Source organism: Protomyctophum parallelum, assembly GCF_964188405.1.
Source record: "Protomyctophum parallelum genome assembly, chromosome: 8".
Lineage (NCBI taxonomy): Eukaryota > Metazoa > Chordata > Actinopteri > Myctophiformes > Myctophidae > Protomyctophum > Protomyctophum parallelum.
In genome coordinates this window covers 34998600-35010629 of record NC_139703.1, presented here as the reverse complement: position 1 = coordinate 35010629, position 12030 = coordinate 34998600, and the positions used below count along the sequence as shown (strand labels likewise).

The following is a 12030-nucleotide window of genomic DNA, read 5'->3' as shown; positions in this document are numbered from 1 at the left end:
GCGGCCGCCTGGGCATATCATTTTTCGAGGGGCACACGGCCAAAGAGAGGGGCAACGACGGCCATGGCCGCCGTGAAATTCCTGCCCTGGTTCACAGTCAAACAAACCTCTTATGCAGAGCAGGGAGGCAGCACGAACGCAAGCCTTTACCAACAAGAGGTTATTCCATGATACAAGTTCGATATAATTTGAACGTCGGTTTAGCGCGGATAGCACCGCTTTAAACGATAACATACCTTTTGTCCGGGGAGGGTATTGTTAACCTTCATTACCGGCGTCCACGCGAATCCGCGAAATAAACCCCACTCAGAGGAGAAAAAATAAATCCATAGTCGCAGTTCCTGGAGGGCGGACAGCCGCTACTCCGACCTATGCATCATGCGGCCACAGAACTACTGGCGACTATAGGTACAGGCACCGTAGGCTGCATATTGCATTGCATAGCAATAAATCGCGAACTTAGTTCTCACCACGGCGTGCGAGAAAAGAGACTGAACCCCTGTAGACCGCCGGAAGATATAGACTAATCCAGGTCATCACGGGTCAAAATTGACTGGTAGGCCAAACTGAACAAGTGATATGTCAATTTGAAGCTATGATTCCCTGCTTTCATATGACATGAATTTTCGATGTCTGGCCTAAATGGGTTAGATTAAGCAGAGTAGTTAAGTAAATGTATTTGGTTACGTCACACCACTGGTGCTTAGCCGTGTGCATTACTACCTCCCAGGCTCCCAGCCTTCTCCATCGACCCCTTTGCGTCTCCAGTCCACCCTTCCACAGAGTCATCTGGACTTCAAAGAGGTTCAGGAGATTAGGAAATGGGAAATTCCCACAGCACCTGCTGACCTCCAGAGCCTCCGTTCCCCTGAGGCGCGCAATTCTCATATCAGGTTTTCTCCCTAATTGGACAGACAGGATACACCTGACAGTGCTCCAGACTCTCCCTGTGGCTTGTATTACCGTTTCAGGAGCACTTTTACTTCTGCAATTTACAGCAAAAATGGCCGTTTTAAGCTTAGCCCATTTAAGACTGACTTTAAGACTGATTCAACTAAATCCTTTCAGAAGCCTTTTTTTCTTTTCTTTTTTTTAAGAAAAATCCTTTGTTTCTACAGTATATCGGACTTTGGTTTTCAAACTATTTCATGTCAAGGACCCCAAAGATTATATATAAGGACCCCCTGAAATGTTCGTCAACTACCTTTTTCCACTGACGGAAACTAAATGGAAACTAAATAAAAACTAAGCTATGATGACTAAAACTAAGACAAAATATACTGACAATTTCGTCAACAGATAAAAACTAGACTAAAATGTCAGGAAGGGACTAGTGGACAAGAGATCCAGTACAAGTCATTTTACAATTAGTTGCATGCTGAAAATAGCCGATATACAAGCACACATGGTCTTGTAGATCGGCTCTATTCAGCAAGTGAAATAAACAGTCATTACGACGGCATCAAGGCCCGCCATTGAACACATTTTGTTCAACTAAATCAACTGTAGATTTAGTCGACTAAAATCTTATGATATTTAGTCGACTAAAACTAGACTAACACTAAAACATTCCAGATGACAAAAATGTGACTAAAACCAAATGAAAACTATTCAAGACTATGACTAAAACTAAAATCTAAATGGACTGCCAAAAACTACACACACAAAACACACAATTTAGTGACAAGAAGACGTCGTCTACACAAAGTGTTCCTCTGTTCCCGTTGCCTTCTTTTCTGGCGGTCTACCGTTCTGAAACAAGAGGATGTACTATAGTGCACCGAAGTCTGACCACACACACAGCCATACCCGTCTTCTGGAAGGCCTCCAGCTGCTCATTGGTCAGCTCCTTGATGGAGGCGGTGACAGCCTTGAAGGCTCCCTTCAGCCTCTTGCCCAGCACCATGTGGTCAGGCTCGGCCCGAAGACGGATGCCATACTTGTCCTTGTCAGTCGACAGAGTCAGCTGGCGCACATTCAGCTCCTGAATGACACACACGCACGCACGTACGCGCACACACACGTAAAGTTAGACAGTGTGCTGTAATTGGGTTTGGATAGGGCCAGCTCCCAGTTGGAGAGACAAAGAATGAGACATTAAAACCCATTTTGGGCGGGAAACCCCTTTTGGTGTTTTAAACATTATGTTATACTTTAGCTATTGAAAAATAGCAGATTTACAAACTTGTAGGTCTGCTATTTTTTGAGAAATCGTGAAAATGTGGCACAAATCTTTGAATATATATTCTTTCAGAACAGAACGTTTTTTAAACTCAAATATTTGCTTCTGGGAGGGGTCCCTGGAAGAACATATTTTCAGATGGGGGGTCCACAGCCAAATACAGATAATTCTGGGGGTCCTTGACATGAAAAAAGGTTGAGCACCACTGACGTATAGAAACATATAGTTTTTCAGAAAACTGTCAGGATTTAGAAGACATTTGTAGAATCTGGTCTCAGGTCTAAATGGCATTAATGAAATAATAAAACGAAAACCCAATTACAGATTTCCCCCCCAAAAGAAGGGCGTTATCAAAGCACATGGAAACTGGGTAACCAGAGACTGCATCGCTCACCTCCAGGATGTAGGTCTTCAGAGACTGGATGTCTTTGAGAGCTTCAGGGTCTTGGTGGATCACAACCACCTCCTTCAGGGGATACTGTAACGCACGCACACACAAGCACACACACACACACCCCACTGCTGGTCAATAGGGTAACCCTGACCAGTGTGGATTTCGTCGACTAAAACCAAGAAAATTGTTCGTCGACTACCTTTCCCACTGACGAAACCTAAATGGAAACTGAATGAAAACGAAGCTATTATGACTAAAACTTAATGTATTGACAATTTCATCAACAGATGTTAGGAAGGGACTAGAGGACCAGAGATCCAGTATAAGTTAGTTTACACTTGGTTGCATGCTGAAAATAGCAAATCTACAAGCTCGCAACACGTCGCAGCGCTAAATGGAAACTAAATGAAAACTAATCTATGATGATTAAAACTAAGACTAAAGTAAATCAAATATAAACTAGATTAAAATGTTAGGAAGGGACTAGTGGACAAGAGATCCAGTTTAAGTCATTTTACAATTAGTTGCATACTGAAAATAGACGATCTACAAGCATGTAGATCAGCTATTTTCAACAAGTGAAAAACAAAATAGACGTCATCAAGGCCCGCCAAAATACATTTTGTTCGACTAAATAAGATTTAGTCGACTAAAATCTTATATTTAGTCGACTAAAACTAGACTAACACTAAAACATTCCGGGTGGACTAAAATGTGACTAAAACTAAATGAAAACTATCCAAGAGACTGTGACTAAAACTAAAATCTAAATTTGCTGCCAAAAAAACAACACTGCTGAGGTGCTCCAGTCCTGGGCGCTTACCTTTACAGGGAGTGTTTTCCTGTCTCGGATCACTCTGCCCAGCTCGATCACCGACTGCATCTGGCAGACGGCTCTCTCGATGCGCTCGTCTATCAGACCCTCCCTGGAACACAACGGGACGGGGAAGCCATACGTTAGGTTGGTGCACTTTGTTAAGTTTGTACGGTAGTCGACCGGGGACGAGGGAAGTATAACGGATATGCTTTGCCTTCACTGTAAGTCTCCTTTATCCAGACAGCTATTCCACAATCTCCGAATGCTACAGTATATAGAGTCTATATATAGACTACAGTATAATGCTACAGTATATAGAGTCTATATATAGACTACAGTATAATGCTACAGTATATAGAGTCTGGAATTACACCTCCCGAATGCTACAGTATATAGAGTCTGGAATTACACCTCCCGAATGCTACAGTATATAGAGTCTGGAATTACACCTCTGAATGCTACAGTATATAGAGTCTGGAATTACACCTCCCTCCAATGCTACAGTATATAGAGTCTGGAATTACACCTCCCGAATGCTACAGTATATAGAGTCTGGAATTACACCTCTGAATGCTACAGTATATAGAGTCTGGAATTACACCTCCGAATGCTACAGTATATAGAGTCTGGAATTACACCTCTGAATGCTACAGTATATAGAGTCTGGAATTACACCTCCGAATGCTACAGTATATAGAGTCTGGAATTACACCTCCCTCCAATGCTACAGTATATAGAGTCTGGAATTACACCTCCCTCCAATGCTACAGTATATAGAGTCTGGAATTACACCTCCCTCCAATGCTACAGTATATAGAGTCTGGAATTACACCTCCCTCCAATGCTACAGTATATAGAGTCTGGAATTACACCTCCCGAATGCTACAGTATATAGAGTCTGGAATTACACCTCCCGAATGCTACAGTATATAGAGTCTGGAATTACACCTCCCTCCAATGCTACAGTATATAGAGTCTGGAATTACACCTCCCTCCAATGCTACAGTATATAGAGTCTGGAATTACACCTCCCTCCAATGCTACAGTATATAGAGTCTGGAATTACACCTCCAAATGCTACAGTATATAGAGTCTGGAATTACACCTCCCGAATGCTACAGTATATAGAGTCTGGAATTACACCTCCCTCCAATGCTACAGTATATAGAGTCTGGAATTACACCTCCCTCCAATGCTACAGTATATAGAGTCTGGAATTACACCTCCCTCCAATGCTACAGTATATAGAGTCTGGAATTACACCTCTCGAAATCAGAGTAAGGAAGCTTACGAAAGCCGTTCACGAAAATACATTTTAAAATGTCTTTAGAGCTTATTCTATTATTTCATTTTCTGCTAAGCAACAAGCTATTGCGAACGCAATGAGCACTAACTATGAGACCCTGCAGATCATGTCTGTGTGTGTGTGTGTGTGTGTCTGTCTGTCTGTCTGTCTGTCTGTCTGTCTGTCCCGCTGTGACACCACCCGTCCGACACCTGAGGGCGCAGCTGTAGCACACACACACACACACACACACACACACACACACACACACACACACACACACACACACACACACACACACACACACACACACACACACACACACACACACACACACACACACACACACACACACACACACACACACAAACAACCACACACACAAGTAGAAAACTTTTAAAAAAGTACATAATTTATTTGTTGTTTATTGTTGTTTATTGTTGTTATTGCAATTTACGAGCTGCGTCCGCTTCCCGCATTTGCGCAACTTACTTGTATCTTACTCATGATCAGAACTTCCGTTGCTCCAGACTGTATGACGGAAGCATTTATATGTTACTCATGATCAGAGCTTCCGTTGCTCCAGACTGTACGACGGAAGCATTTATATCTTACTCATGATCAGAGCTTCCGTTGCTCCAGACTCTATGACGGAAGCATTTATATCTTACTCATGATGGAGATTCCGTTGCTCCAGACTGTATGACAGAAGCATTTGTAAATTGCGAGAGGCAAACAGTCTGGCAATGCGAGACAACTTTGACTGTAACAAATAAGAGGAATGAGACAGGTTGATGGACAGCGTGTTATCATCACTTTGTATGGTAGTCGACGGGGCAAGAAAATATATATGCTTTGCTTTGACTGTAACAAAAAAAGGAATACAGACAGGTAGGGAATGATACAGGGCTTATGCTTAAACACATGGACCCTAGCATCCCTGTTCTCTGCAACACCTGAGCATCACCACAATATGTGACTCTTTTTGATAGTCATGGCGGCAAGACTGGAGAAAAAAATATTTTATTTATTTAAAACCAAAATGAACCCCCTCATGGCCAAGAGCACGTCAGGCCCATAGACTGCCATGTTAACTGACGTAGTAAATCAACAAATCCCTCCAAGCCAATGACGTTATCTGCGTAGTAGACGTACTGCCCTGTCAGTACGTCTTTTTATAACAAAATATTGCAATTGTTTGACATTTTTTTAATTATTTATGTAATCTACCAAAAACCGGCCGAAACCCGCGCGATCGTGCACTATCGTGCACGCGCGCCGTCTCTATGTGATCCGCGGCAAAAAAATTGATATTTTGGGATGTTCCTGGCCGTTTTTAAGCTTAATCTGACTAAGTTATGACAAAGCTAATGTTAGCTTAGCAATCCGGACGGCCAAGCTATAAGCTAGGGGTCAAATTAGCTTCCTTTGTTTACCTCGTTTGACAGGAAGTGATTTAGCCAGATTTAACACTTTTGTCAAAATCAGAATAATGGAACGTTCCTGCCATCTGGTGGAACTTCTGGGTATTACTTTGAAATCGAAAGTAAAACTTGATGTATTGTATTTAGATCGCTGATCCCTCTTATTGCATTAAAATGACGAATTAAGAAATGGGGCATTGGCCAGCATTGGCCAGATTTGGCGACTTTTTGAATGGCAATCGAAAAATGTGAGATATGACCACAATGTCACGAAATGTCTCATTTTATAGCTCCAAGTCACTACTTTACAATGAAAAAATAATTATGATTATAGCTTGTTCCATCGTTTACTTATAAGCTTTTTAGTAGACCTTGGTTTCAGTGATAAGTCAAACCAAGGTGTACTAAAGTGCTTATAAGTAAACGAAGGAACATGCTAGGAACATATTATTTTTTTCGGTGTAAACTAGAGATGTGCGGCTTTAAAATGAGATATTTCGTGACATTGTGGTCATATCGCACATTATTCTATTGTCATTCAAAAAGGCAGCCTAAGCTGGCCTAAGGCACAATAAGATGTTATTAAGGTTGGTAACTTGGCCATTAGAGGGTTAATAGTACAGGCAGAATCTTCACATACTAGAGCATGTCTGAAATAAATGTCAGAGCTGAAATCGTCATGTAAATATGAAATAAATGCTTTAAACATGTAGGTGTAATGTTAAGAGTCCACAGAAGTGAACCTTTCAAGCCAGTTTTCTCAACTCGCTGTTTCTCTGCAAGACATTACTCTATAAGCCATCTCCAAAACTGGTGGCTCAAACTGAACAACCAATATGTCATTTTGAAGCTATGATTCCCTGCAATAATCATTGACTTAGCCTCGGTCAGAAACGGTCAACATGGTTGTGGCATCATTAAGGGCTTTGCAAACTTGAAGCGAGGTGCGCAGGGGCCGTTGCCTGGATCAACACAGGTCTCATCCAGGTCTGTTCAAGAGGGGCGCAACAACGCAAGCATAAAAAAAAAAGCTAAACAGAATCCAGGTCTGGTGAGTCGCGGGGGGGGGGGGGGGGGGGGGGGGGTGTGCACGTAACAAGCACGCGCGCAACAAATTCACGGGACCACACTCACGTAAATACGTTTGCGTTGCCACACCGCGACTTCTCCGTGCAAAAACGGCAGGTCTCGTTGAAAATGAACTATAGGCACGTTTTATCGCTCCCCAGTTTGCAAGGCCCTTTAGAGTAAACACGAGCTTCAATTCAAGAGGTGGAAATCATAAATGTAGCTTGAGAAATAGAGTACCGTGCCCAACCCAGTAGCTACGCTGTCTCTTCAGCCTTGTTCTTATTTTAAAACCTGTGTGCCTAATTCTAAGCAGAGCCGCGTTACACAAAGCCACTGATAGGGACACGTATAATAGTGCAATTAGCAAGAGCTGTCTGTGTGTGTGTGTGTGTGTGTGTGTGTGCGTGCGTGCGCACAAGCGTGTGCATGCGTATGAGAGAGAAAGTATGTGTGTGAGCGAGTGTGTGCATGCATGTGCGTGCATGTATGTGCGTATGTGCGTGTGTGTGCATGCATATGAGAGAGAGAAAGTATGAGTGTGTGTGTGTGTGTGTGCGCGCGCGAGAGAGTGAGTGCATGCGTATGGGAGAGCGGAAGTATGAGTGTGGGTACGTGTGTGCGTGTGTGCAGAGAGAAAGTATGAGTAGGTAGGCTATCACATTGTAGTCAAAGCATAATAGCGTCAAAATAGAGTCAATGCTAGCGAGCTAAAATGAAGCTATCCTTGCTCTAGAAAGCGCCAATGTTTCGTAGATTAGTTGTTATTCAGCTTTTTAGTCAGCCTGTATAATGGGAGCTGGACGGCAGCGCGGTCGCGTAATCCGGTCTAGGATCACTAAAGAAGGAAAGGCCAAGCCAAAATAATAATAATAAAAAAGAAATCAGCGATCCGGTTTGATATCAATAATAAAGCTTATCAGACGGAACATTACGCCAGACGCAGTTGCCAGTTGGATTCCTTCTGACGGAACGTTATGTCACGAGCAGTTAAAAGCGTTAAATGGGGGTCAGCCTAATTCATGTCAAACTGGGGGTCCTTGAAATTAAACGGGTTGAAAATGACTGCTAGTCGTAAAAAAAAAGAATAGTGTCAATTTGGGGGTCTTTGACATGGAAAAGTTTGGGAACCACTACTGGTCAAAGGGACACCAGGGAGTCGAGGACAGCCAATCATTTAATGAGTTGATTTAGACACAGCTGTTGGCACTGTCTGATTGGTGGCTGACCTTTGGGAGAGAGTGACGCTGTCCCCCGTTGTCAGCTAGGTAGGAGTTAACAGTTAATCAAGCAGACGGGCTGAATGCCTCCACACAGCTCAGGGAATGTGTGTCAACCTTAGAGTATATATTAATTATTAACCCATTTAGACCTACCATTGATTCTACAAATGTCTTCTAAATCCTGAAAAACCCTATGTTTCTGTGTCAGTTGTGTTCAAAAAGTTTCATGTCAAGGACCCCCAAAAATATATGTATTTGGCCGCCGACCCCCATCTGAAAATATGTTGTTCCAGGGACCCCCCCCCCCCCCAGAAGCAAAGATTTGAGTTAAAAACGTTCACTCTGAAAGAATAGCCCATTCACTATCGCTATCCAACCTTCATCAGTGTCCAAAGCTGCCCAGGAAATGAACCCAGGTCTCCAACGTGAGTGCCGAAACTTCTAATGCATAATATCGCCTAATAGAGCACTGACGCCTGACGTCAATATTGGTAGAGGGCGCAAATCCACGGGTTCATGTACTTTTTATATGCATTGTAATCCCCATAGGGGGATTTTAGATTGCCTCATATAAGAACTGTGTTTGAAAAATAAACATGTCATCCAGGCCGTTTCACTCATATGGATATGAAGAATCAACTGAGAGAAAACGCTATTGTTAGTGCTACTGAATTAGTTACATTTTCGCTAGAAACAGACTCATCATAATGAGTGACTGACTGTCTCAAACGATACAGACACCCCTCGCTGACAATAACGCAGATACAGCTTGTTTATTTTTGGACCACAACTTTACCCATTGACACGCTGAGTGGTTCCATGAGGTGAACTAAATTGATCACTTTGTATTTGACAAAAAAAAATCACATTATTTCATATTATTTATTATAATAATCTATTCCCGGAGGCTACAGTGTGAACAAACATGTTTGATTCTGAACAAATTGGTATTTAGCAGCATTTATTTTCAGGGCATTTTTGCGGCGCTATTTTTTGGCTGAGGGTCTGTGTCCCTGGGCTGAACTCACACAGCTGGGGTTTTTAACACACGCTGTTGATGATCAAGAGATGGACCTTGGGGCTGGTGTTGTTCACTCTGTGTCTGTCGCTCCCGCTTTCAATCTCCCTCCCAGGGACGTGCACACATGCAGTAGACATCAAAGGGGGCTTTGGCCCCTGCCCCTTTACCCGTCTGGAAAACAACTGCCCGCTCCAGAACACGAATGCAGTGTTTACTACGGTGAAAGAAATGGAAATGCCACTCCTTTCCTTTCCATGCCATGCCGGAAGGCAGCATTCAGGAGAATAGCTTTTTTCCCCCGAAGTCTCCTGAACTTTTGCGTTGAACAAATTAGAAATCCATCTCGTTACACACCATATCTCTCGCTAAAGAGTGCTGGGTTGCGCCCCGGAAATATCAGTCCTTGACATGAAATAGTTTGAGAACCACTGACATAGAAACATGGGGGGAGGGGGGGGGGGGGTCCCAACCTGACTTGGGGCAGCATGAGGTAGTGGATGCTGCTGCTGTCCTTCTCCTCCACAGAGGCGGGGTCAATGAGGTGACGGAGGTTCTGGTACATCAGCTCTGTGATGAACGGAGTGAGGGGAGCCTGGGGGGGGGGGGGGGGGGGAGAGAGAGAGAGAGAGAGAGAGAGAGAGAGAGAGAGAGAGAGAGAGAGAGAGAGAGAGAGAGAGACAGAGACAGAGACAGAGAGAGAGAAATGGAGAAAGAGAGATGAGGAAAGAGAGAAAGAAGGAAGGGAAAAAAGGAGACAAGGAGAAACAGAGATTAATTATATCCCCCTTGTCTCTGTATAATGAATGGAGTGAATTCTCAGGAGCATGCCATGACGGTTCATTAAAATGCATTTGTTTAGTTTCGTTTTTTTTGTCTTGTAGAACAAAAGTTCAAAAGCCGATTTGCTGTAGCGAGGGTATTTTTTAATGTGATGCGCATTTTGTGTTCCCAGCAGTGGTAAACTAACGCCATCAGGTCAGAAGTTCATTTGTATTGATCTAGCTTTACAGGAGGCCCGCCCGCCCGCCCTCCCTCCCTCCCTCCCTCCCGCACGTGCAACTGGCCTCAAGTCAAAAGTGTTATAAATAAAACCTCCTACAGCTCATACTGTATCTTCCTCGTGAACACACATGAGAGTATATACTGTACACTGAAAAATCTTAAGTTAATGTAACTCTCACGAAGGGCGTATGGGTGGCGTAGTAGTAGAAGGTCAGGCTTCTGCCCACCATCACCAAAAGATACCAGGAAGTCTGATCCTCGACAGTTCATCTGGCTCCGACGAACACAAATGCCGTGTCCAAAGGGCTGGGGGCAGCCAGGCGGCGGGACCACGGGCCATCTTTATCGCTGCAACTCTTTCACGCTGGTCAGGACAGCCTTTGAGGACACGGGGATGTGGAACTATACAGTAGGAGGGTATAGTGCCGTTTTCGGCACGCCTCGTATTTAGGCTTGAGTACCAGAAAGCTGTACTTTTAATGGTCTGAAAATAGTCAACAACTCCAGAGGATTAAAGCTTAATTATGATCCAACCTCTAACTCTCACGCCAGCCTCGTCTGTGCTCTTCTCCCCCCTCCACTCGCTGCGTGGAGGGGGGAGGGCAGGGGAGGGGCAGCGGCCGCGGGTTATAATAATAATAAGCTTTATTTATATAGCACCTTTCATACAGGGTTGCAGTTCAAAGTGCTTCACAGGCAGGATATACATCAAGTGCTTTACAGATAGGTCATATAGGTTAAATCAAACACAATACAAGACAAGACAGTGAATGTGCATGACATCAGACATTGAGATAAAAATAGGCATGAGAAGGTCCAGCATTTAAGATATTTGTAAAGAGAAAAATATATATAGAATAATAATAAAATACATGATGGGAAGCCTCAATAAAGTGCTACGGCAGGGTGGAGAAGGCTAATCTGAAGGTTGAGAGCATCCAGACTAGTTCGCTCGGTGTCGTTGTTGTTAAGAGATCTGCGGTTCGTACCGCACCTTTTTCTACATCGTACCAAAAAAGAAAAAAGGAAATGTAGTCCCGGTATAACCCAACTCCGCCAGATGGGGCAGCAGAGAGTACACTGGGTTCCCCCCCTCCTGCTCCCATCTGGGAACTCTCAGGCAGACTCGATACTCCGGCCACCAAACGGCCTATCAGCGGCAGCTAGAGGTGGGATAAAGGCAGCACTGTGTATGCCTTGATCCCGCCTCTGCGTATAGACAAATTCAGAAACGGGTCTCATGGTCGCAGCCAGCGTATTTCCTGTAGGCGGAGACGACATATCTGCGGTGTAAACAGGCAGGTCTTCTACTACATTGAACAGTGGAGTGACTGATGTTAGCCTGCCTCAAACGTTACTCTTTTACCTGCTTTACACTAACTTTACAAAGATGCCCAGAACATCGGGATGAAACCTGTGTAGTTTATGGCTGCTCCAACAGTGGTGGCAACATTCTCAGCTACTGTGGTGTATTTTTTGACATTCCGTTTCTCTCCAAAGTTGAATGTTTCCACTACTGTTGGAGCAGCCATAAACTACACAGGTTCATCCCGATGTTCTGGGCATCTTTGTAAAGTTAGTGTTACTAAAAAGCAGGTGAAATAGTAACGTTTG

The 12030-nt window shown here is 43.7% G+C and overlaps 1 protein-coding gene across 1 annotated transcript in view; it reads right to left on the bottom strand.

Moving 5' to 3' along the window:
• iars1 (isoleucyl-tRNA synthetase 1) overlaps positions 1-12030 on the bottom strand; it is a 90626-nt gene that overhangs the window by 14950 nt on the left and 63646 nt on the right. Inside the window, exons 23-26 of the mRNA XM_083771696.1 lie at positions 9885-10006; positions 3400-3502; positions 2577-2660; positions 1810-1984 (exon numbers count right to left, since the gene is read on the bottom strand). Of these exons, the coding sequence (XP_083627822.1) occupies positions 1810-1984; positions 2577-2660; positions 3400-3502; positions 9885-10006 (484 nt within the window). The remainder of the gene's footprint in view (positions 1-1809; positions 1985-2576; positions 2661-3399; positions 3503-9884; positions 10007-12030) is intronic.